The 25,261-nt window shown below is 38.6% G+C and overlaps 1 protein-coding gene and 1 non-coding gene across 2 annotated transcripts in view; one reads left to right on the top strand and one right to left on the bottom strand.

Annotated features, from left to right (window-relative positions):
- Positions 1 to 1,323: 1,323 nt before the first annotated feature.
- Positions 1,324 to 25,261, bottom strand: part of FYB2 (FYN binding protein 2) — an 85,579-nt gene continuing 61,641 nt past the window's right edge. The window contains 8 exon segments of the mRNA XM_049775465.1: positions 1,324 to 1,504; positions 4,335 to 4,368; positions 4,468 to 4,624; positions 5,375 to 5,468; positions 8,786 to 8,872; positions 19,817 to 19,886; positions 22,219 to 22,247; positions 24,540 to 24,620. Coding sequence (XP_049631422.1) covers positions 1,324 to 1,504; positions 4,335 to 4,368; positions 4,468 to 4,624; positions 5,375 to 5,468; positions 8,786 to 8,872; positions 19,817 to 19,886; positions 22,219 to 22,247; positions 24,540 to 24,620 — 733 coding nt within the window.
- Positions 16,830 to 16,960, top strand: LOC126012617 (small nucleolar RNA SNORA51). Its single transcript, XR_007497068.1, has one exon. It is a non-coding gene; the product is annotated as a small nucleolar RNA SNORA51 (small nucleolar RNA).

Below are 25,261 nucleotides of genomic sequence, written 5' to 3'. Positions count from 1 at the left end.
CATTGTCTTTAAGGATCACTTCTGGTGGAGTTCAGAGGACCATATTGGTGGTAGAATTGACCCTGGCCAACTTATGTGTAAAGGCAAATGCCTCACTGTATAAATCTCTGGTTCACAAGAACAAATGTTAGTATTTTGTATGAGGCTCTTTATTTTTTTGTTTGTTTATTTGTTTTTTGGCTACACCTGGTGATGCTCAGGATTACTCCTAGCTATGAACTCAGAAATTGCTCCTGGCTTGGGGGACCATATGGGATGCCGGAGGATCGAACAGCAGTCTGTCCTAGGCTAGTGCACACAAAGCAGACACCTTACAGCTTGTGTCATCACTTCGGCCTCGCATGGGGCTCTTTGAACACTTCTATTTATACTATATTTCAGTTGACAACACTGTGACATAGAAATGGTGAATGTTATTAGTGGGATCTTATTGATGAGGACTCAGTTGACTAAACCAAGAGACCATGAGATGAGCAATATATGCATAGGACAGATCTATCTCAGGGCTGATATATTACTTTCTTGCTATGTTGGAATTTAAAATACTGGAGTTGGAAAATTTGTGGATAGGCTACTTGCCTTGCATGGGGATGATCTGGGTTTGATTCCCAGGATCCCATATTGTCTTCGAGCTAGAATTAATTCCTGAGTGGAGCCAGGAGTAATCTCTGAGCATCACCAGGTATGGCGAGCTCCCCCACCAAAGGAAAAAAAGAAACAAAAGCCCTCATGTTTTGGTGAAGTTTTGGGCAAGTGTGATATGCTTTTTGATTTTCTATTAGAAAGTTTTGCACAAAAGATCTCTGATCAACACAACCATAGACACTTCCTTCTATGCCCACATGACAGAAGGAATCCTATTTTCAGTAGTGCCCATTGAAGTCAGTCCAGAGTTCAGAGGGTTGTAATTATGCAGTTGCCCTGCCCCAGGCTGAGAGTAAGTTTAATTCAGGGACATCAAGCAGAAATTTTATTAATTACTGCAAAGGCCCAAGGCTATCAGGGCTGCAGGGCTGCAGAATGCAGAAGCACAAGTCTTCCAGAGCCCTCTGCTGAAACTTTGCAGGGGTCCATGGGGCCAATCAGCCAGGTGAAGCCTCATTCCCACCCAAAGATACCAATATGTAGGGACTTCCTGGCCAGGACAGAGAAAGAGAAGGAGAAAAACTAGGTATACTATTTTATTCCTCCTGGTGTTTGAGTATTGCTGCCACTACTTGGGCGGGGGGAGAGAGAGGAGAGAGAGGGGAGAGAGAGAAGATAGAGGGGGAGGGGCTGGTACAAAAAAGGAAAGAAAAAGATACAAAGCATCTTGCTGATGCTTTAGCTATGGCCACCTTTGAGCTGGCAGGCGCTGCTCTGGTCACTATCCTGCCTCCCCCAACCCCCAGCAACAGTCCCAGTTTTTCCTTTTATACCTGACTCGATGGGAGCATATCCATGGGCGTGTTCAGTTTCAACAGTCATTACAGTGGGGATATTGAAGGGGCATGTCCAAACCTTGCTGCCAAGTGGGGGTATCCAAGGGGCCATACAGATGACCAAATCCAACTACAATACAGATTATCTTTTAATATTCCCCTTTTTTAAGAACTGAGTGGCTTAAACCATTTCCATGCAAGACCCCCCCCCCACCCCCCCAGGCAACTCCGCAAGACTCTTTTTTATCTGAGAAAGTTTTACGTGACCCCAGGTATATAAAATAAGTATGCAAGTCAGACATTTTCTGATACAAATATGTAAAATGAAAATTTTTACAGTCATGTATGGATATGGTCTATGGTTTAAGAAGCTAGATTCGGGGCCCGGAGAGATAGCACAGTGGTGTTTGCCTTGCAAGCAGCTGATCCAGGACCAAAGGTGATTGGTTCGAATCTCGGTGTCCCATATGGTCCCCCATGCCTGCCAGGAGCTATTTCTGAGCAGACAGCCAGGAGTAACCCCTGAGCATCGCTGGGTGTGGCCCAAAAACCAAAAAAAAAGGAAAAGAAGCTAGATTCGGGCCAGAGCAATAGAACAGTGGTAGGGAATTTACCTTGCACAAAGCTGACCTGGAGTGGACCTGGGTTTGATCCCTGGCATCCCATATAGTCCCCCGAGCCTGCCAGAAGTAACCTCTGAGTGCTACCAGGTGTGGCCCAAAAATAAAAAAAAAATAAGAAGAAGCTAGACTCCAGAAGAAAAAAGTCCAAGAGAATGCTGAGGTATTTTATCAGTAACTTATCCCAACTTTATCCTCACCAAACACAGTTTAGATTTTGTATATCTTGTCTAATAAACAGATGTCAAGTTTCATAAAGATAGTTATGAAACAAATACTATCCATACCTCTGAAGCAGATGTACTAAGCTTTTCAGTTTTTTAACATTGATCAAAATAGTTATATGCTTATGTATAATTTATTTGTATTGAACAGATATGTACATCGCTTAAAATGTTACAGCTCAGCTGAATTTTTAAAATATAAATCAATGTGCATACCAATTCTACTTATATATTCAGGTAGATATAAATAATAACCTTATTTTGTACAACAAGATGCAGTTTTCTTAATATTTTAGGAAACTTCCAAAATAGAACCAATTTTAAGTAGTCTTTCTCAGTTGTGTGATGAACCAATGGGATACCTTAAACATTTTTTTAAATTGAGCCATAATTAAGATCATACTTCACAATGAATCTTAAAAGACATTGGTTACACTATTTTTTAGAATAGAGGCGCCCAATTTAAATGCCTAGAATCTTCTAGAAATTACAAACATTCATGTACTAATATTAGAAACAAACTAAACCATCTGCAAAACTGATGAGGTGCCATAAGGCATGATTTCTAAGTTCAGCCATGGCTCATTAAATAAGTATCCAGATGCTAACACAAAGTTTTATATGCTCTTGAGCCAGTAATGAATTCGATAGAGACTGAAATAGACATTGAGAGAGAATGATTTAGAAGTAAACCCAACATCTAAGTGGGAAAGCCTTCTGTTTTTCTCTAAGTTCCTAACAAAAGTTTTTTTTGCAGATTTTATCTCATTTTCCGATGTATACTGACGTAGCAGACCTTGTTTTCACTTGTGCAGCCAATACCATTTGCTCATGGTTCTTTTTAAGGTACCCAACCTTGATGCCTGAGAAAAAGAAAAACAAACATTTAAAATGTATTCCAGCAGGACTAGACAGACAGTAGAGCAGGTAAGGCACTTGCCTTCCATGCAGCCTACTTGGATTTGATCCCCAACATTCCTTAAGGTCCCCAACCCTCATCAGGTGTAATACTTGAGTCTAGAGCTGGAAGATCCAAGCACAGCTGAGTGCTGCTCTCACCCCCAGACCAAAACAAAACAAACAAAAGTGCAGACTAGCAAAATAGTGAATAGTTTTCTCATTCCATTTAATATTTTCATGTTCTGAAAAATGTCAGAGAGGGGCTGGAGAGACAGTACAGTGGGCAGGATGTTAAGGTATTTGCCTTGCATGTGGTTTACCCGGGTTTGATCCCTGGCACCCCATAGTATTCTCCAAGCATCATCAGGAGTAATTTCTGAGAGCAGAGTGAGGAGTCAACCTTGAGAACTGGGGGGCTGGAGTGATAGCACAGTGGTAGGGCATTTGTCCTGCATGCAGCCAAAACAGAATGGACCCTGGTTTGATTCCCAGCATCCCATACAATCCCCCATTCCTGCCAGGAGTGATTTCTGAGTGCAGAGGCAGGAGTTACCACTGAGATCCACTGGATGTGACATCCCTAAATAAAAAAACCTTGAGAATTGTTGGGTATAATCCAAGACCCATAAATGAATAAACAACTACATAAGTGTCAGAGAATGTGGTAATTATCTAATAAATTATATATTAGGACAATGTGTATATATATGTAAAATATCATATATATACATATATATATTTGTTTTGAAGTTATACCCAGCAGTGCTCAGGGGTTACTCCTGGCTCTGTGCTCAGAAATTGCTCCTGGCAGGCACAGGGGACCATATGGGATGCCAGGATTCGAACCACCGTTGGTCCTGAATCGGCCACTTGCAAGGCAATGCCCCACCACTGTGCTATCTCTATGGCCCAGGACACTGTATATTTTAAAATTTTATTTTTTGGGACCAGATAGTACAATAGGGAAGATGCTTGACTTTACACAGCTAACCCAGGTTCAATCCCTGGTACCATAGATGGTCTTCCACAACTTGCCAAGAGTAAGTTCTAAGAATAGGCAGATGCAAACTCAAAAACAAAAGAAAATTTTTTTACATTAGAGTAATGTAGATAAGACTATATCAATATTAAAAACATATTATTTGGAGTAAAAATATCAAACCACTTACTTAAACTCTAGATGTTCAATTAGCACATATCCATCTATTGAAATAAAAATCATTATATTACTTATAGAATAATGCTTTGCCATTTATTTTAAATAGTGATGAAAGTTTTATGGGTGATAAGACAATAACTTACATCTGCCTTTAGAATTACGACATATTACGAGATTTTCTTCAGTGATGTCAATAACTTCCAGTTGTTCGCCAGGACTAATTGGCAAATCAAATATTCCATTTCTGGAATTACTAGAAGATGCCACGGCCGTATTGATGACAGTGATCTCTTTGTTATACTGAAACAAATTACCAATCAAATTACACTTGCAGTTATTATTTTCAGTACAGCAAAATTAATGGAAGACATAATAGATTATTAACTCAAGCTAGATATCAAACACTTAAGAAAAGGCAGCATAATGTTAAATATTACCTAAGGAGGCAATGTTATAACATATTCATGTGATATGATTACATTATAAATGTGATCTCAAGCTCAGGACTTAATAGTACTAGAATGAATGCTGGTAGATGGGAAGATTTTGCAATGGGGTATAAATTTAAGTACCATGATGGATATGTTCACTGTTATAATAGTACAGTTAGACCAAACAAGGAAAGGAGAAATTGAAAAGCAGAGGGTGAGACCCTCTTTGTGCTCCTCCAAATTTTTCTACTAGAAACCCACTTTTGCCCAAGAAATGCAACACAGATGAGCATTTCCAGAAATCTTTGGGATCCATTACATAATTGACTTTAAATTGCATTTTTTTGGAATTACATTTTTATCAGCATACATTTAGGAACTTTTTACTGTTGCCAAAATTATCACATACCTTCCCTCCTCTCCATTCAGTTATGCACCCTTGTATGAGGTTATAGATATGGTTTAATTAAAACAAATTATAGTGTATGCCTTTTAGTCAAAAAGCATATCTTTTATGTAGAAAGGCGGAGGAGTACCACACTTTTAGAATCTAAAAGCCATAATTTCTTCGTCTTTAATATGGTTGATTTTTTTTTTTTTTTACCTTCAGGGAACGTACCTCAAATCTTTCTCTAAAAAGTTTTTCTTCTTTTTCCATTTTGTTCTTTTTATAGTTTTGCTTCCTGATTCTAAAGAAATTTCTAGGAGATAAACTGGCAAGAAATATGTTGGTAGGGTTAAATGTACATTAATAAAATTCTTAAGCCTCTAAAATGGTAAAAATGGTCATTTTAGGCTACATTGAAGATCTATCACAGTATATAATTCCATGTGTGCATAGGTCACAGCAAATAAAACTTTCTGGAGCCAGAGCAATAATACAGCAGCTAAGAGATTTGCCTTGCACAAGGCCAACCATGATTCGATCCCCGGCATCAGATATGGTTCCCTGAACCCACACCCAAGCATCTCCAAGAGTGATCCCCAGGCACAAAGCCAGGAGTAAGCCCGGAGCACTGGCAGGTGTGGCCCCCAAACCACACACACACACACACACACACACACACACACAAACTTGAACACATTTTCACGAGAGATCATTGTCAAGACAACTAAACAAGGTATAGGAGGCAGGAAGTGGATATTGAAACAGTGGTGAAGGGAAGCTGTCACTCTTCTGGAGGATGTGGTGTTGGGATGTTTTATGCATAAAACCTGCCATCACATCATCAATACTGTAAATCATGGTGCCTGAAATAAAATTCAGATACACCCATACACCACACACACTCTCTTCCCCAAATTGATAACACATAAATCGTAATAAAATCACATTGGCTACACAATTGAAAAAAACTACTCTGATTTAGAGACACAGTTAAGTTTGTTTAAAAAAAACATTAAGGGTTGTTTATGATTTTCTACTTATCATCAAATTATTTCATGAAAAATCAGTAAGAATGAGTGATTGGCTTACATCTTATGATTTTCTAAGATTTTAAACTTAATTGGGAGTAACAAGTCTGGGTGTCTCTCTGTCAGAAGACTGTCCTACTTGCCAAATGATTGTGGAGGACAGATTTAAGAAATTAAAGAAAAATGCCAATAAGTAGGTATAATATATTTTTTGCACACAAGAGTGAATAACCCAATAGGAGCTGATCACATTCCTCTTTCTCCTTATCTCTGTCCTATTTTTCATGTGAAGGTCAGTGCTTCATCATATTAGAGGCAATAGTAATTGAGTTGGGTAAATCCCGAGTTTTATTCAGCAGCATCTCCACTACCTTATTTCAGGCTGTGATCATGTATTTCCTAAAATATCATTTTCCTTGAGCTTCTCTTGATTTAAATCTATCTGCATTCCTGACTCCAGAGACTTCTTCCTACAAGGTAATGGATTATGTTCTTTTCAAACCTTTTGATCTCACTTTGCTGCCTACAAGACAGAGTCAGCTCCTTTACTATAAAACATAGCTTCATTGTAACCTGGTTCCAGTCTCGCCTTCCAGTTGCCTGTGAAGTACAGATGAATCTGAAAAATCTTAGAAGATGAGCTATCATTTCCACACCTTCGTACCTTCCACAACCTCATGGAAACTTGTCATTATGTCTAATTAATAAAGGGATAAATAAAGTAGTTGGACTCATGTAGAAAGCATTTATTATTGATTGGTGGAAGAAACTATTTTCAAAAGAACAAAGGTATGGAAGTATACATCAGTCAGGAATAATGACAGCCTTAAAACTGTATTTTCATATTTACTCAGTTGAGAAGAAAGGTGAACCATTGTATCACTTCATTTTAAGAGATTTTAAAAAACACAATAAAATTGTTTCCCAAAAAGACTTATTCACAGTCATCAAAAGACTAAAGATTTTTGGAGGGAAAGAGGGAGAAAACGGGGGGGGGGGGAGATTAGTATTAGTTCTTCTGACTTACTGTGCTATGCAAAAGTATGTAGAGGGGCAAGAGAGAAACCAGAGGGGTTAAGGTGACTTGCTTTGCTTGCAGCTGACCCCAGTTTGATCCCCAAGCACCTCCAGGAGTAATCTCTGAGCAAAGAATCAGGAGAAAGCTCTGGAAACTGCCAGCTCTGGCCTCCAAAGTATGTGAAGTATGAAGGAGTTTTTTTGGTTGGTTATTTTTTGCTCTACTCCCAGCTGTGTTTAGGGCTTACTCCTGGTAGGGCTCAGGGGATAATGAGCAATATTGGGGATCAAATCTTAGTCACCTGAGTGCAAAGTAAGCAGTCTTACCTGATGGAATGTTTCTCTGACCTCTGGAATTAGAGTTTAAGAAGATACTTTTCTAGATTGCAACTGCATAGAATTCTAAGGGAAGGGCCGTCCTCCTAGTTTGAAATAGGTATGAATTGATAGCAGACTGATTTGGGGGCGGTGCCTGTGTAGGCTTGTTTTAGGCAGCTTGCCAAAATAGACCTATAATGTTCCACCAGTCAATAATCAGTGATTATTTAGACAAGTATCACTCCAAGACATTTGTTAAAGCATTTCAGACCCTAACTATTGTCGAGAAATTCAGAAGACTGGACCAAAGAGTACTAAGTAACTACCTGAAATAGTGAAAATACATTATCTCTTCCAGCAGCCAACAGGAGATTCAAATCATGAAGGAAGGTTAGATCTCAAATGCAGAGAACATTCTCTAACACTAATGTAGTCATGAACAAAATTATATTTAGGGGAAGTCAGTCAATATGCAATACATAGTTATTCATCACAAGGTTCATCTAAGTTCAAATTGGGTTTTTAGTAAAGTTATCTTAAAATTCTATTAGTCTTGGGGCCAGAGCAGTGATAGGGCATTTGCCTTGCATGTGGCTAACCTAGGATGGACTGCAGTTCAATCTCCCAATGTCCCATATGGTCCCCCAAGCCAGGAGTGATTTCTGAACACAGAACCAGGAGTAACCCCTGAGCATCATGGGGTATGACCCAAAATCCAAAAATGTAAAAAACATTCTTTCAGTCTAAGTGAGGAATGAAAGTTGTTATTGGTTGATGAAGAAGACTGTCTTTAAATCTTACATTCCAAATCTTACATTAAGAATGACTTTAAATATTACATTACATCCCTTCTCTATCCAAAGCAGTGAGGGAGGTAATGAGGAGGGGAGTACATTTGTATGGTACTTTACATTTTCATTTTCTTTTTATCTTTTAATTCACTTATGTAGGGGCCAGAGTGATAGCATAGAGGTAGGGTATTTGACTTGCATGCTGCCAACCTGGGACAGACTTAGACTCCCGTATGGTCCCCCAAGCCTACCAGGAATGATTTCTGAGTGCAAAGCCAGGAGTAACCCCCTGAGCACTTCTAGGTATGGCCCAAAAACTAAAAAAAAAATCACTCATATACTATAATAGATATGATTATTTGCATTTATAGGTAAAGAATCTAAGAAACAATTGTAATGATGTGTCTACACTCATATAACTTGTAAGAGATAGAAGCTGTAGCAGATAAACTGTAAAAATGTGCAAAGAAGCGTAAAGAAGGGCCTACCTTTCTGTGACTTCAGCACCTTTATTCTCCTTTTTCTCCTTTGACATAAAAAATTTGGGTTTCCATGTTTTTTGTTTCTCTTCATCTCTGAGGAGAAAAATGTTTTCAGCACATTAAGATTGAACTAAAACATCTAATCAATATTTTCAGGGAAATTGTGTTTTATAAAAGTATTTAAAATTTTCTAGATATCTTTTGAGTTATATATGGCAAGGCTAGATAGTAAATATTTCAGGCTTTGCAAATCATACCATTTCTTTTTTTTTCCCTGATTTTTTGGACCATACCTGGTGATGCTTAGGGGTTACTCCTGGCTATGCATTCAGAAATCGCTCCACGCAGGCTTGGGGGACCATAACTGGGGGAATGAACCACAGTCTGTGATAGGCTAGCACACGCAAGGCAGATGCCTTATGGCTTGTGCCACTGCTCCAGCCCCAAATTGTACCATTTCTTTTCTTTTTTTCTTTTTTTTTTTTTTTTTTTTGGTTTTTGGGCCACACCCGGTGACGCTCAGGGGTTACTCCTGGCTCTGCGCTCAGCAGTCGCTCCTGGCTTGGGGGACAATATGAGACGCCGGGAGATCGAACCACGGTCTGTCCTAGGCTAGCGCTCGCAGGGCAGACACCTTACCTTTAGCGCCACCGCGCCGGCCCCAAATTGTACCATTTCTATGGCGGCTGCCCAACTTCATAGTTGCAGCTGTGTCTACAACTAGCCCACAGGTCATAGTTTGCTGACCACTGCACTAATGATTCAAATATAAGACCAGAAGTCAGAAACTAACCTGATTATAACTCCATCCCTCTCTAAGCTTCATTTTCTTTGCTGCTAAAATTTGAACAATAATTTAAATAATATATATAAATATATACATATAAAGACTACTATATATTACTATATATGTGTATATATATATATATATATATATATTATCAGACAAGATGAATCCACCTAGCATTTGTCCTTCTTTTTAGATTCTGTAGAAGATAGTCCAGGTTAAAGAAAATGTTGGGAGCCTTAGTGATAGTTTAGTAAGTAGGACACTTGCCTTGTATATAATTGACCTGAGTTCTATACCTTGCACAACATATGGTCTCCAACCCCATTGGGAATGATTCCTGAGTGCAGAAGAGCCAGGAGTAAGTCCTGAGCACTGCCAGGTGTGGCCCCTAAATCAAAAAAAAAGAAATGCAGAAAAAGCTGAAGTCTGCATTATCTAGCAATAGTTTACAGAGTATTTTGAGCAAGTTTCCTCAGACTTAAAAGATCTGTTATATAAACTAGTCCAGCTTGCCAGAAACTTGGGTTTCATTTTCCCTTTTTCTCTTTTCAATTTAAATTTTGTTACTTTCCGGGGCCGGGAAGGTGGCACTAGAGGTAAGGTGTCTGCCTTACAAGCGCTAGTGTAGGACGGACCGCGGTTCGATCCCCCGGCGTCCCATATGGTCTCCCCAAGCCAGGGGCGATTTCTGAGCTCATAGCCAGGAGTAACCCCTGAGCATCAAACGGGTGTGGCCCAAAAACCAAAAAAAAAAATTTGTTACTTTCCATCAATGCTCCATCTCTTATTAATCTTTTATAATGCCTTTGCTAATTGCCTTCATGGAAGCTAAACTATGGAAGATTAGCTCTATCATATAAAAAGGAATGTAGTCAGACATTAAGCTGACTGCTGTCACCTATAAATATATATATCTTTTATTTATAATGTTTTATGGATTAATCATGTCTTTGTTTTATTTTGTTTTTCAAAGTATAACAGTTTTCTTCTGAGAAATCCTGAGGCAGGGGAGGGGAGGGAGAAACTCTGAGAAATTCTGAGTCAGAGGAGGGAGAAATTCTGAGGCAGGGGAGATTAAGAAATAATGGGGAGAAGAAATGGACAGACATTTTGACAAAGAAGAAATACAAATGGCCAAAAGGCACATGAAAAAATGCTCCACATCACTAATCATCAAGGCGATGCAAATCAAAACAACTGTGAGGTACCACCTCACACCACAGAGATTGGCACACATCACAAAGAATGAGAACAATCAGTGCTGGCGGGGATGTGGAGAGAAAGGAACTCTTATCCACTGCTGGTGGGAATGCCATCTAGTCCAACCTTTAAGGAAAGCAATATGGAGATTCCTTCAAAAACTGGAAATTGAACTTCAATATGATTCAGCTATACCACTCCTAGGAATATACCCTAGGAACACAAAAATACAATACAAAAATCCCTTCCTTATACCTATATTCATTGCAACACTATTTACCATAGCAAGACTCTGGAAACAACCAAGATGCCCTTCAACAGATGAATGGCTAAAGAAACTGTGGTACATATACACAATGGAGTATTATGCAGCTATCAGGAGAGATGAAGTCATGAAATTTTCCTATACATGGATTTACATGAAATTTATTATGCTGAGTGAAATAAGTCAGAGAGAGAGACGCAGAATGGTCTCACTCATCTATGGGTTTTGATAAAAATGAAAGACATTCTTGCAATAATTTTCAGAGACAAAAGAGAGGAGGGCTGGAAATTATAGTTCACTTCATGAACCTCAACACAAAGAGTGATGAGTTTAGTTAGAGAAATAACTACATTGCGAACTATCCTAACAATGAGAATGTATGAGGGAAATAGAAAGCCTGTCTAGAGTACAGGCGGGGGCAGGATGGGGAGGAGGGATATGTGGGACATTGGTGATGGAAATGTTGCACTGGTGATGGGGGTGTCCTCTTACATGACTGAAACCCAACCACAATCATGTTTGTAATCAAGGTGTTTAAATAAAATATTATTATTAAAAATAAGAAATTAGGAGAGTAACACTCAAGGGAAATGAAGCCTTCTTCAAAATTGGAGGGAGAAGGGCTGGAGAGATAGCATGGAGATAAGGCGTTTGCCTTGCATGCAGAAGGACGGTGGTTCAAATCCTGGCATTTCATATGGTCCCCTGGCCTGCCAGGAGCAATTTCTGAGTGGAGATCAGGAGTAACCCCTGAGCGTTGTTGGGTGTGACCCAACCCCCTCCTCCAAAATGGAGCCTTGTATACAACCCAATATGAAAGTAGGAAAGTCCATATTTCAAGAGGCTCCCCTCTTGTGTATGTGGGGATCATGTTCATGGATCCTGGGAGCCATGTGCCTGGACCTATCATGTCTTAATTGCTATATTAGGGAATATGATTTCATCCAGATTTTTCAATTAAGTGAGATACATTTAAATTTTCTTCCCTGAAATATCTTCTCTTTTTTTCCCCCACTATCTTGAACACATTTTGATCATCTTTTACCTGAGTGATTCTGACTCCATGCTCCTTCATTTTCCCCACTGGAGACTCCATTTTCCATTCTAACTCTGATTCTGCTACTCCCCTGCTCTCCAAAGCATGCTCTAAGGAGCCAAAGTGCTGGTAGGGTGTTTGCCTTGCATGCGGCTGACCCAGGATAGACACAGTTCAATCCCATAAGGTCCCCCAGCCAGGAGTGATTTCTGAGCGCAGAGCCAGAAGCAACCCCTGAGCACTGCCAGGTATGGCCCAAAAAACCAAAACCAACCAACCAAACAAACAAACAAAACCCAAAGCAAAACCCAAAGCATGCTCAACTCTCCCTGAAATGTCCAAACGGGCAGATCCTCCTGCTCCTTAAAATGTGGTTCTGAGTCCCAAACTTCCTTCCTTATTTGGCAGAGGAATGATGGGGGAGTGTGTTTGCATAAATTTGCATACCAAAAGGATGGGATCCTGGGGAAAGGGTTTGTGTTTAATAAATGGTGACATTTGACACTCAGGGGGTAAGCTCCACACACAGTATGCTCAGTTCTGCCAAATGAGCTGAAGTCAGAATAGTGCATTAAATAGTGATATGAACACAAAAGACAAATTTATGCTGAAAACATGCTAATATTTCTATCATAGGGTTTTAGGAATATTAAAACATACTGAAGAGCTGGGTTGGAGTCAGATTATCATATAAAGACTACACAATGAGAGAAATGATCCACACAACTGAGTTGTTGGAGTGGGGAGATTGGAATAAAAGGAACTTGGGTACTTATAGGAAAGAGGGAGATGGGTGAAAAGTGTATGGTGTTTGAATTACGTGCACGGGAAACCATCATTTAAAAGTAATGTACAACATGGGGATGGAGTGGTAGCACAGCGGTAGCTATTTGTCTTGCGCGCTGCAGACCCATGATGGAGGCATGTTCGGCAACCCATATGGTCCCCTAAGCCTGCCAGGAGAGATCTCTGAGCCAGAGCCAGGAGTAACCCCTGAGCACTGCCGGGTGTGACCTTCACCCCCCCTTCCAAAAAAAAGTAAAGTATATCAGGGATCAGAGCGATAGCACAGCCGCAGGGTGTTTGCCATGCATCCAGAAGGAAGTGGTTTCAATCACCGCATCCCATATGGTCCTTTGAGCCTGCCAGGAGCGATTTCTGAGCACAGAGCCAGGAGTAACAACAGCCTGAGTGCTCTTGGGTGTGGCCCAAAAAACAACCCCACAAAAAGGTAATGTACATCACAGAATCTGAATCAATATAAATTTTATTTTCTGTGGTCAGAGTGATAGCTTAGCAGGTAGGGCTTTTGCCTTGCATCAGGCTATCCCAGCTTTGGACCCTTGCATCCCATATGGGCTTCCCAAACCTGTTAAGGAGTAATTATGGACGCAGAGCCAGTAGTAACCCGGAGCGCTGCTGGGAGTGTCCCCCAATTTTTTTTTCAAAGAAAGATTGTCAGGGGAAGGGGGACAAAGCAATAATACAGATGTAGAGTGCTTTCCTTGCATACAACTGAGTGGATTCAAGCCCCAGCATCCTATATGGTCCCCTGAGCCCTGCCAGAAGTCTTTCCTGATTTCAGAGCCAGAAATAAGCTTTGAGGACTGCTAGGTGTGCCCTCCCAAAATTTTTAAAAGATAAGTGTGAGAAAGACAGACTGTCATATTGTTTGCTTTTAAAGACTAAATTATACAAAAAAAAATTAAAGGCTAAATTTCTATGGTATTAATATGAAAAATATAAACAATCACAAATATATATTATAAATTTTTGCTACAAAAGCATATTTGTATCAGGAAAGTTATACTTTTGTTTTAATTTTTTGTTTGATTTTGTGTGTGTGTGTGTGTGTGTGTGTGTGTGTGCGCGCGCTCAAGATTTACTCCTAGCTCTGCTTAGGATTCACTCTTAGGGGACCATAACAGGTTCCTAGAATGGATCCTGGGAGAGGCAACTGCAAGGCAGTTCTATACTCACTGTACTACCTTACTGAATGATGACAAACCTCATATGGATTATAAAATATTTAAAAATAATGAAAGAATCAGCAGAGCTATGAGTGTATCTATAGTAAAAATGGGTCTACTAGACAATGATAGTTGCAATTGTTTGCTCTGGACAAGAACTCAACGTTGAAAGTAGAGAAGAAACTAACAGGCAAGGCATTCCTCTATTAAAAATAGTACAAACCACAGTGTCAAAAGGGAGAGAAGAAGGAGGAGGAGAAATAGAAGGAGGAGAAGAAGGAGAGGAAAGAAAAAGGAAGAAAGAAAGAAAGAAAGAAGAAAGAAAGAAAGAAAGAAGAAGAAAGAAAGAAAGAAAGAAAAGAAAGAAAGAAAGAAAGAAAGAAAAAAGAGAAAGAAAGAAAGAAAGAAAAGAAAGAAAGAAAGAAAGAGAAAAAGAAAGAAGAAAAAGAAAGAAAGAAAGAAAAGAAAGAAAGAAAAGAAAGAAAGAAAGAAAAAGAAAGAAAGAAATATGAGGAGGAGAAGAAGGAGAGGAAGAGAAAAGAAAAGAAAGAAAGAAAGAAAAAGAAAGAAAGAAGAAAGAGAAAGAGAAAGAAAAAATGAAAGAGAAAAAGAAAGAACAAAAGAATGAAAGAAAAAGAAAAAGAAGGAAGAAAAGGAAAGACAAAGAAAGAGAAAAGCAATTTGCTTGCCTTAGAGCAAGGCAGGGGGTGAGAGTAAGGGAAACAGGAGGCATTGGTCATGGTTAGGGTACACTGGTGAAGGATAGTGTACATTGTAGGGCTGAAACCCAACAACGAGCAATTTTGTAACCAGGGTGCTTAAATAAAGCAATTAGATAAAACAATAGGTAGGAGTTGGGGGATGAAAATTAGAGTAGAAGTGACATTAGGGTCAGTATTGGTGGGTCATGGTCTCTTTGATGGTGATCAGGTAGAGTAACGTTGTACACCAATAAAGAAAATTTAACAGTCTATCATCATACTACCTAAATTGTAGTAAGATTTTGAAGAATTTCTATTTATATCAGAGGAAACTGAAAAAAGTAAGCTAAATGGTGAGAGAAAGTATCTGCAACACATATAAATGCTAAAACAAATATTTTTTTTATTAAAAAACACAAGAACAAACAAGCAAAAAACCAATAATCCAAGAAAAAGTAGGCTAAAGATACGAACAGACAAGGACAGACATGAATGGTTAAAAATTGTTGATAATTATAACGAAGGTAATGTCAATTACATGACAGTGAGATAGTATTCCATACCGATAATGTTGGAGAAAATTAAAAATATTTCTGTGGTTAAAAGCACTGACCAGAAAAAAAAAAAAAAAGCACTGACAAGAATGTGGTCAAGTGTTCCTTTTATATACTTCTGGGGGATGTGTAAATTGGTACAATTGTTTTGAAAAAATAAATTGGCATTTCGTTGTGAACTGACATTCCCTACATGATTTTCATTTCTTTCTACTTCTATGTATAAATATCTTTTTGCAAACTACTTGCATGTGTCCAGAAGAGACATGAATATTCATAGCAGTACTGTCCGTAAGTACACACAATTTGGAACAATTCCAGTAACTGCCCAGAGAATGGATAGATGGTACATGTGTAGACAATGAAGTCTAAAACAGTAAAATGTGAGCTATAGCATCTTTTATATTAATAAAATTGCATAATATATATAATATATCATTTTTATAATTTGGGGTAATATAGGAGGTCTCCCAAGTGGTGTTCAGAGGGACTCGACATATCACCAATGATTCTCGGTGAATAAGACTGATGGTTCAATGTAAGGGCCTAAGGATATGATGCTCCTCAGGTCCAGAAGAACCAGTATTATCTGGCACTCAGGGGGACATCTAAGGGCAGCACTCAGCAATGTTAGAAACAAAACTTGATACTGAATATGAACTCTCTTCTCAATACCTACACACTGTCCAACCAAATAAATAAGGTCAGAGAGTACTTTCCTATTAAATAATATCTGTGCTGGTTTAAATGGGAAGGATGAAATAATTAGCCAGGTAAAAAGATGGCAGAGTGTGTTCCAGACAGAATCCAGCTTTTTGTCCTTAAGTCCTCATCTCCTTGGAGCGATTTCCTCAGCTACCTAAAATGATACTCAATCTCTTCCAAACACAACCACACACATGTGAACATAACAGGAACACAAACACACAAACATGCACATGCTATGACTACTCTCATTTATAATTCCCAAAGAGTTCAATTAGCTGAACACATGTTTATTTAGCATACAGGAGGTCTGGATTCTATCCCCAACACTGTATGATCCTTTGAAGACTACCAAGAGTGAACCTTGAACCCACAGCTGGTGGTAGACCCTGACAACCACTGAGTCTGGTCCCCAAACAAAATTATTTTTTAAATATTCAAATTCTCTGTGATTATATAGATTCATTTTTACTCATATACTAGTCTCCTAATCAGGAATAGTGTTTTGTGGGGTTTTTATATTTTTGGTCACCAATTTATACTTAATAGGTGGCACAGTACCTGATACAGAGAACATGTTCAATATATGTATAGAATGAACTAATGACGTTGAAATAAATGTGGAAAATTTAAATGCTGGGCAAGTTATTGAGTTCAAGAAACTCCAAGAAAGGACACTTGAGATATTGGTCATGGGAATGTTGCACTGGTGAAGGATTTATATATATATATATACACATATATACATGTATATATAGATGTATATATATATACATCTATATATATTTAAAAAAATCAAAAAAAAAAAAAAGAAAAGAAAGAAAAGAAAGGCCTCCCAATTCTTACCACAGGCTGTTCTTTACACTGACTGTATAGAAAGAGGAGATACAGTAAATATACCCCATATACACCTCAATACAGGCCTTTTGCCTGGTCTGTATTGTGAATTGGTGGACAGAAAAAAAAAGAAACTCCAAGTAGTAGAGATAGATGGAATATAAGAATGGTTGATGAGTAGGAGATACAGATGAAGGCGGAAGTGTGCTAAGGCTGGGTCATTAATGTTTTTTATGTCTTCCCAAGCAGTTTATTTCATTCTGAGTGAAAGACACACACACACAAAAAAAAAGTTGGGGAAGGGGTATTTGGAGGACATTGCTCAGGCCTTTTTTTCTGGCTCTGTGCTCAGACATCATTTCTGGCAATGCTTGGTTAGCCATATGTGGAGCCAGGGATCGAATCCTAGTAGGATATGGATAAGTCCAGTGCCGTAGCACCTGTAATTTATCTCTCGCTGGCACTACATTTTTAAACTGCGTTCTGTTGGGTCTTGTGGCATGATCACATTTGTATGTTAGATGGTCTGGAATATAAACAGGGTGGAGGTGAGCAGCTGCTGAGAAGCAATGTGTGTTAAGCACAGGGGAAGAGGAAGAGAGCCAAAGATAACACACAGGGTTTGGGTTTAAGCAGCTGACTTACTGAAACTCATCAACCTAGAGATCAGAAGACAAATACCATATTTTATGAATAAGGTTTGAGCTGAGAAATTACTATGGAATGTTACCTCCAGAGAGTTATTCAGCAATTCAGAACCATTGAGAGAGAAATTTCAAACTGTAAATTCAGACAGTAGCCCTAAAGATTTTAACCGAAGCCCTGTGCTGTAGATTTGAACAAATTCAGGCCCATGAAAAGAATGGGTGCTAGAAATCTAAGGAATGTACTTTTTTTTTATTAAATTAATTCATTTAAAGAAAAAAGCATTACATAGTTGACATAACAGATAATAACACATTTTTTGGTCATCAAATAATACATTTTTAGGAAGACCAAAAGCAACATGTTTTTTTTTTTAATTGAAAGAAAAACTAAAGAAATGGAAGAGAGAGGAAAGAATATTTTTGAAAACTATTGACTCACAATGAATTTATTGAAGCACCAGCAGAAATTTTAGTAAACTCTTCTTTAAAAAAAAAAAGGATAAGAGTTAAAAAGAAATACAGCAATAATGGTGTGAACATGGCAATTGTTGTTGTTTGCATAGGCCCAGCAAAATATGGGTAAAATGGGGAAAAAAAAAAGCCTTGTCCTAAATACAAAGAGACCCTGAAGTTGACTGGCATTAGACTGAAAGAGATTAATCTAGAATTAGAAACACACATAGACAAGGAGCAATATTCAAAGATGAGATATAAGAAATAATGACAACATCAGAGACAGAGGATAGTAGATAAAGAGCTTGCTTTGCAAGTAGCTGACATGACAAGTTAATTCCTGGAACCCCATATGGTTTTACAGAACAATTCTAGGAGTGATCCCTGAGCATCACCAGTGGCCTCATACAGAACCAAAAAATTGTGGCTACGTGAAAACCAGAGAAAAAGTTGTTTTATTTTTTCCTATGGGATATGGTATAGTCAATATTTGAAAATATTTCTGTAGAGAAGCCAAGTTAGGTAAAGAATAAAAACAGGGCCCAGAGAGATAGCACAGTGGCATTTGCCTTGCAAGCAGCCGATCCAGGACCAAAGGTTGTTGGTTCGAATCCCGGTGTCTCATATGGTCCCCTTTACCTGCCAGGAGCTATTTCTGAGCAGACAGCCAGGAGTAACCCCCTGAGCACCACCGGGTGTGCCTCCCCCCCCCCCAAAAATAAAAACATCTACAGGATTTAACAAGAAGTTATTTATTTACTTGTGTTTGGGCCACATATGGTGGTACTCAGGACTTACTCCTGACTCTGTGCTTAGGGATCACTCTTGGCAGGTTCAGGGGACCATATAGTGTGCCAGGAATCAAGCCCAGGCCAGCTACTTGTAAAGCAAGTATTATATCTGCTGTTATTGTCTCTCCAGTCCCCAAACCAAAATGTTGTTAGTGACCTTAGCAACAATAAGTTCACCTGTATGATAGGAAAATAAATTAGTTGAGTTTGAAAATGGGAATTAAAGTGTCACAGAGGAGAACTTTTTCTTTAGTCCTTTAGCTGAGAGTAAAGGATGGAGAACAAGTTGCTAGATAGGAACATGAAGTTTAAGAATGATTTCTTTGAAAGAAGCCAGGGCGTAGGCCTAGTCTCTGGGCCTAGAGCCCTGGAGACTTCTCAGCACGGGATCTAGTCTAGTCTTGGCTCTGTTTAAAGGCCAAACAGTTCACCCACAATTGACTGTGTCTCACATATAAACACTCAACTCCAGGACTAAACTCAGAGACACCAAGCTGATGAATCAACCCAGGTACACAGGTTCTGGAGTGAATGGCTGCAACATCTCCAAATTTCACAGTACTGATTGCATGGTAGAAGCACAGTAAATTAGATGGCAAAATCACACAGAAGTCCAGTAGAAGCACAGCAAATTAGATGAGAAAATTACACAGAAGTCCACTAAGTTCAGTGAACAACAAAACAAAACACAGAAGACTCAATAGTACCTAATAGTTTAATAAATCCTCCAGACAATGACTTTAATGATGTCATTGTGAGATATTTTAACAATGATGTCATTGTGAGATGTTTTAACAAGTAATATAAATATAAACTATTCTGTGCCTACTAAAGGGGAAGTCATTGGGCTTGGGGTGAAGAAAAAGGACAGTGGTGGAGGGAAGGTCACACTGGTGGTGGGATTAGTATGGAACACTGAATACCTGAAGCAATTATATTAAGAAAAACTTTGTAAATCAGGATGTTTAAATAAACTATCAAACATTTTTTTAAAAAGCATGATATCTTTTTTCACAGTTTGTTATTTCACAAGCCATCTGGAAAAAGGTTAAATATCAGCAGGCATGATAGACAAAAAAGTGACTTACTTTAACTCTTTTTCATTTATGTCCACATCATCATAGATAATAACTGACTCTGAGTCCTGAGTTCTGATTTCTAGGATTAAGAGGATCAAAACAGTCCATTGTTAGGTACGGTTTACACAATCTCTGGCTTTTCAAATTATACATAGTAACCTAATTACAGGGTACAATCTCAAGTTTGTTCTACTAAATCTGATCTTAGAATACAGATAGGATGGAAGGATCCAAGAATACAGAGATTTCCCTTTAGAAAAGATATTCAACTGAAAGATTAAAAAATAAATGTCTGGGGGCTGGTGAGATGGCGCTAGAAGTAAGGTGTCTGCCTTGCAAGCGCTAGCCAAGGAAGGACCGCGGTTCAATCCCCCAGCGTCCCATATGGTCCCCCCAAGCCAGGGGCAATTTCTGAGTGCTTAGCCAGGAGTAACCTTGAGCATCAAACGGGTGTGGCCCAAAAAAAACAAAAAAATATGTCTGTGCATTTGAAATACATATTTTTATATCAATTTGATTTCTGCTGCTTTTCAGAAAACAAGTTGCTGAAAAGATTTTTTTAAATTAGGTTACCATCATTTTACTGGAAAAAATTGTTAGAATGTTAGAATAAGTAAAAGGGAGCTTAATTTCCAATAAAAAACTAGTTTAATAGAGCATTAGTGCTGATTTGTCTCACCTGACTTTTTATTTTGAACTACTGGCACCTGCACTTTTATGATCTTGCATAAATTTGAATTTAGTAGATAATCATAATTAGACATTTTCATTTAGCATTTTCATATTCTTTAGTGATTATATTAAAATTTATTATGTTTAGGTGAGTCACCACTTGAACAAGTTTTTGAGACCTTACAGCATAATTATTTATAATCATTATTCAATTAATAATACATTTTTATATAGGTAAATTCAATACATGTTTTTTATTTGTTTGGGGGCCACACCTGGCAGTACTAAGGGCTGATCCTGCCTATACATTCAGGCTCACTCCTGGTGGTTCTTAGGGGACTATATGTGGTGCTGGGGTATCAAAGCCAGGTAGTCTATGTGCATGACAAGAACCTACTCCGTTATCACTCTGGACCTTCTATACTGATTTAAAATAATTTTTTATATATAACAAGAATATTTTAGGAGAGTTGTGATTTTACTAGGTTTATATGAAACATTTTTTTTTTTGATTCTTGGGTCACACCCAGTGATGCTCAGGGGTTACTCCTGGCTATGCGCTCAGAAATTGCTCTGGGTTTGGGGGACCATATGGGATGCCCTGGGGATTTGAACCGTGGTCCTTCCTAGGTTATCACATGCAAAGTAAGCACCCTACTGCTTGCGCTAACACTCTGGCCCCTAGGTTCATATAATTTTTTTAAATTTTTATTTTGATCATAATGGCTTACATATCTTTCACAGTAGTATATTAGGTACATATTAACATTGAATCAGGGGAATACTCATCACCAAATTTGTCCTCCCCCCCATCCCAGTTCCCTTTCTGCAACCCATATACCCCACCATCACCCCCCCGAGCTGCTAGAGTAGGTGGACCCCACTTTGTCTGGCTTACTATTAGTGATCATATATCTGTTTGGTCCTGGTACCCTCCCTTGTTTCCCCCTCTATTTAAGAAGTGGAGCTATTAATCGAGTTCTGTGGTTTTGTTTGTAGGAAAGAAAAGCAATAGAAAGGGGTAGGTTTATATAAATCTTACATTATTTAATTCAGCAAGCATTATTTATGGAGAATATATGTGTATATATGTATATTCTATTTTGATTTTTATTATATATGTATATATCTTTGAATTGTCAGTTCAGAATGAAATTCAAGTAGCCAGCTCTGGCTAAATCTCACAGACAAAAGACAACAAACAAATGATAGGGTTCTCTTTTGTAATAATATTCAATGGGCTATACTTTTAATGAGATCAGACTGTCAGGCACTGTGTTAATTCTGTGCACCTTTGTTTTTATAGCAAAGCAAACACTGTTCCAATAATCCTTACTTGGTTCAATTAGTACGTGTACTGCAACACGATCATGTTCAACTCTGTTTTAATTACTGTGATCTGGCTGTCTTGTACCCCAGCAGACAGTGTTATAATGTAAAATGCACAAGTCTGGCAATCAGAGAGTGCAGGAGTACAAATCTTCGATCTCTAATACTGGGATGTAGGATAACATCTAGTTCTGTGGCATCCTGGTAGAGAGAAGGCATTTGATTCACGCTGTAGTTGACTTTGACTCATCTTGCCTCAAGTCATCTAGCTGTGTAAAATGCCATCTTTGACTTTGATGTATTAGTTTATCATGAGATGTACAATTCAGGACAAGTGACTTACATATTTTTACTACCTCCTGAAAATCCCTTGAGTAGTTCTGTGCCAACAATAAGCAAATACCACTTACCTAAGTCAGGCATCGAGATAGACAATGAGCTGTTTGTCGATGGAAAACAAGACACAAATGGGTTAAGGAGAAAAGCCATGGCCAACAGAAGTTAGCTCAAATAACACATGCTTATGGCAAATATGGGATGACATGAACTCAAGTACATACACTAACCTTTTATTTATTTATTTATTTATTTATTTATTTATTTATTTATTTTTGTTTTTGAGTCACACCCGGCAGCACTCAGGGGTTACTCCTGGCTCTATGGTCAGAAATCGCTCCTGGTGATTCAGGGGACCATATGGGATGCCAGGATTTGAACCACCGTCCTTCTGCATCTAAAGCAAACTCCTTACCACTGTGCTATCTCTCCAGCCCCTTCACTAACCTTTTAAAGGGGCATTTCTTTATCCCAAATAACTCCCTAGATCTCCTTTCTGATCTCAACAACCTTGTCCCCCACACCCCACTTCTGTTCACAGGCTCCTATGCCTGCCTCCTAACCTTCCAAAATGTCAATAAAATAAAATTCAAGATGAGAAATTAGATCATGGTGAGAAGATGACCTTCTGCTTGTATTATTCCCTGTCTGTGGAGATATTTAAGCCAGTTTATATCAAGCTAGGAAAAACTTATAAGCTAGGCACAATCTATTATGGGTCTGCAGAGGATAGATCATAACTGGGCACAGAGATTCAGAAAGGTGTTCCTCAAAGAATAATATTTGGTCAGTATTAAGGAAAAATTAGAACTTTGATATTGAAAGAAGGTTGGAAGAAGGTAGGTACATTCTAGTCCCAGAACTCCATGGTTAAAGTCAGGAGGCACATAATTCCATGCCAGGATCAGAGTGAAGAGTGTATGGGTGAGAGTGGTGAGGATACATTTCAGTGAAAGATGGATTGAGACACAGCAGGCAAAGTCACCAACAAGGTAGTTACTTGCCTAGAGAAGGGATTAGATGTCTATTCTAAGTCATAAGGAGTTGTGGAAGAGTGCTAAGAAAATCAGGCTTATATAGAAAAATATCAGCAGTCTCAGCTGTATCAGATTTTTTTTGGGGGGGTCACACCTGGCAGTGCTCAGGGGTTACTCCTGGCTCCAAGCTCAGAAGTCACTCCTGACAGGCTCGGGGAACCATATGGAATGCCGGATTTGAAGCAATGACCTGCATGAAAGGCAAACCAACGCCTCCATGCTATCTCTCTGGCCCTGTATCAGATTTTTAAGGGTTGTAGTAGTCTGGCAATATTCTGTGTGTATGTGAATATGTGTAGTGTGTCTGTATATGTATATAAGTATGTGTGTGTGAGAGAGAGAGAGTGAGAGAGGAAGAGAGAGAGAAGCATCTAATACACTATGGCTAATGGCTGTGCTTGGGTTTCCGACTTCTAGAACTAATCTTCCTCTTCTATAACTAGGATTTCAACAGTCATATTTGGGGAAGAGGTATCTTTCAGATCCAGCTCCAACAAACAACTTCACTTTGATGTGCCATAACTGGAATGAACTTCAACACAGAATCACAATGTGCCAACATATATAATAACCCTAAGCAAACCATTTTGACCAGTCAGTATCTTCTATAAAACAGACCTATCTCTAGGGTTTGCAGTTTCCCCTCAATTGTATGCAAAAGGAAAAACTGGGCCCTACGGGTCTAAAAAGGAAGCAATCTGCCTCTGAATACACAAGGAATAAAAAGCAGAGATAAAAAAAGGGAGGGATCCTAAATCCAGGTCACCTTCCTTTCTGTTGATGGTTGATTTGTTCCCTTCCCAAACACTCATAATGATGCCTGATAATTGTGGCAGGGGCTTTCCAGGCCCAAGGTTTTTAATATTTGAACCACCGAGTGATAGCATGTGTAAATAAATCACCAAATTGGTGATAAATCATCAGAATTTCTCTACAAAGGCAAATTAGATGTTGGAAGTGTACACAAAAAATCACTGAACATTATGGTGCTAAGAGCATAAAAGGTGATAATAAATAGCCTAGCAGTGACAGCAACTAGAATGGATGCCAAGTATAAGGGGGGAAGTTTCCTTCCTGCCCTTGGTTTAAGATTCTTTTTGCCCAGTTTTATAACGTTTTCTCATCATTTTTTAAAATAGAAACATTAGAATTTTCTCTTTATCTATGAGTTACTATACATTAGAATTTTATATCTTAAAATATAGAAGTTATATGTTATTATACTTTAGAATTTTATCTTTATCTAGAAGGAAATAGAGTGATAATCAGTGTTGTTGGCTCTAGTTTCTGAAATCCCATGAAGAATGTCACAGATTGCTGCTGACCCTTCCCTGGAAAGAGAAAGTGAAAGGACTTACTTCATGTTTCCTTTGGATTTGGGTGTCTTTACTTTCTTAAAGAATCTTTGCAATCTTTTCAGTGCTTCTTTTCCATCTAAACTAAGAGAAATTGGAGGATATAATTTGAAAGGATCCGAGATAAAGGTGACCTCAGTGAAATGAATGAGAATTTAGTCCCATTTTCCACATATACCCTGTTTGAGGCCAGGCAAATCTAATCACAGTCTAAGCTTCCTTTTGTTAGATCTCAATATAAAGTAGCACTTTCCAGCCAACTGTGAAGGGAATTATATTTCAAGTTAAACTTTATGCCAAATGGACTCTGTTTTGCAAAGCTTATGGAGCAATGTCTTCCTTTTGGAGATGTCCAAGGACATATTTGCAAACTATAGTAGAGACAGAAAATCCTAACTCCTGAAATTCATGTAACTGATAATAAAACCATGTAAATGAAAATACCACACTTCCTGCTAGGTTACTTAAAATTCTTCTAAGTGCTTGGAAGATAACTCGGGGCACCTTTCTTGCATATTTAAAACCCCCAGTTTGATCCTGGCATTTCATGGCCCTTAGGCACCACCAGGTATATAGTCCTGAAAGCCCCTTTATTAATGGGGTGCCTTATTCACCCCAAGAATAGAAGTTAGAAGTTCAACCACATCATCCCAGCTTCTAGACTTTTTCTAGTCTCTCCCTCTCACTTTCTCTTTTGTTCTCTTTCACTCTCTTTTGTATCTTGT

The sequence above is a fragment of the Suncus etruscus genome, chromosome 6, assembly GCF_024139225.1.
Source record: "Suncus etruscus isolate mSunEtr1 chromosome 6, mSunEtr1.pri.cur, whole genome shotgun sequence".
Classification (NCBI taxonomy): domain Eukaryota; kingdom Metazoa; phylum Chordata; class Mammalia; order Eulipotyphla; family Soricidae; genus Suncus; species Suncus etruscus.
The sequence above is the reverse complement of the archived record's forward strand: the minus strand, read 5'-3'. Positions and strand labels throughout refer to the sequence as shown.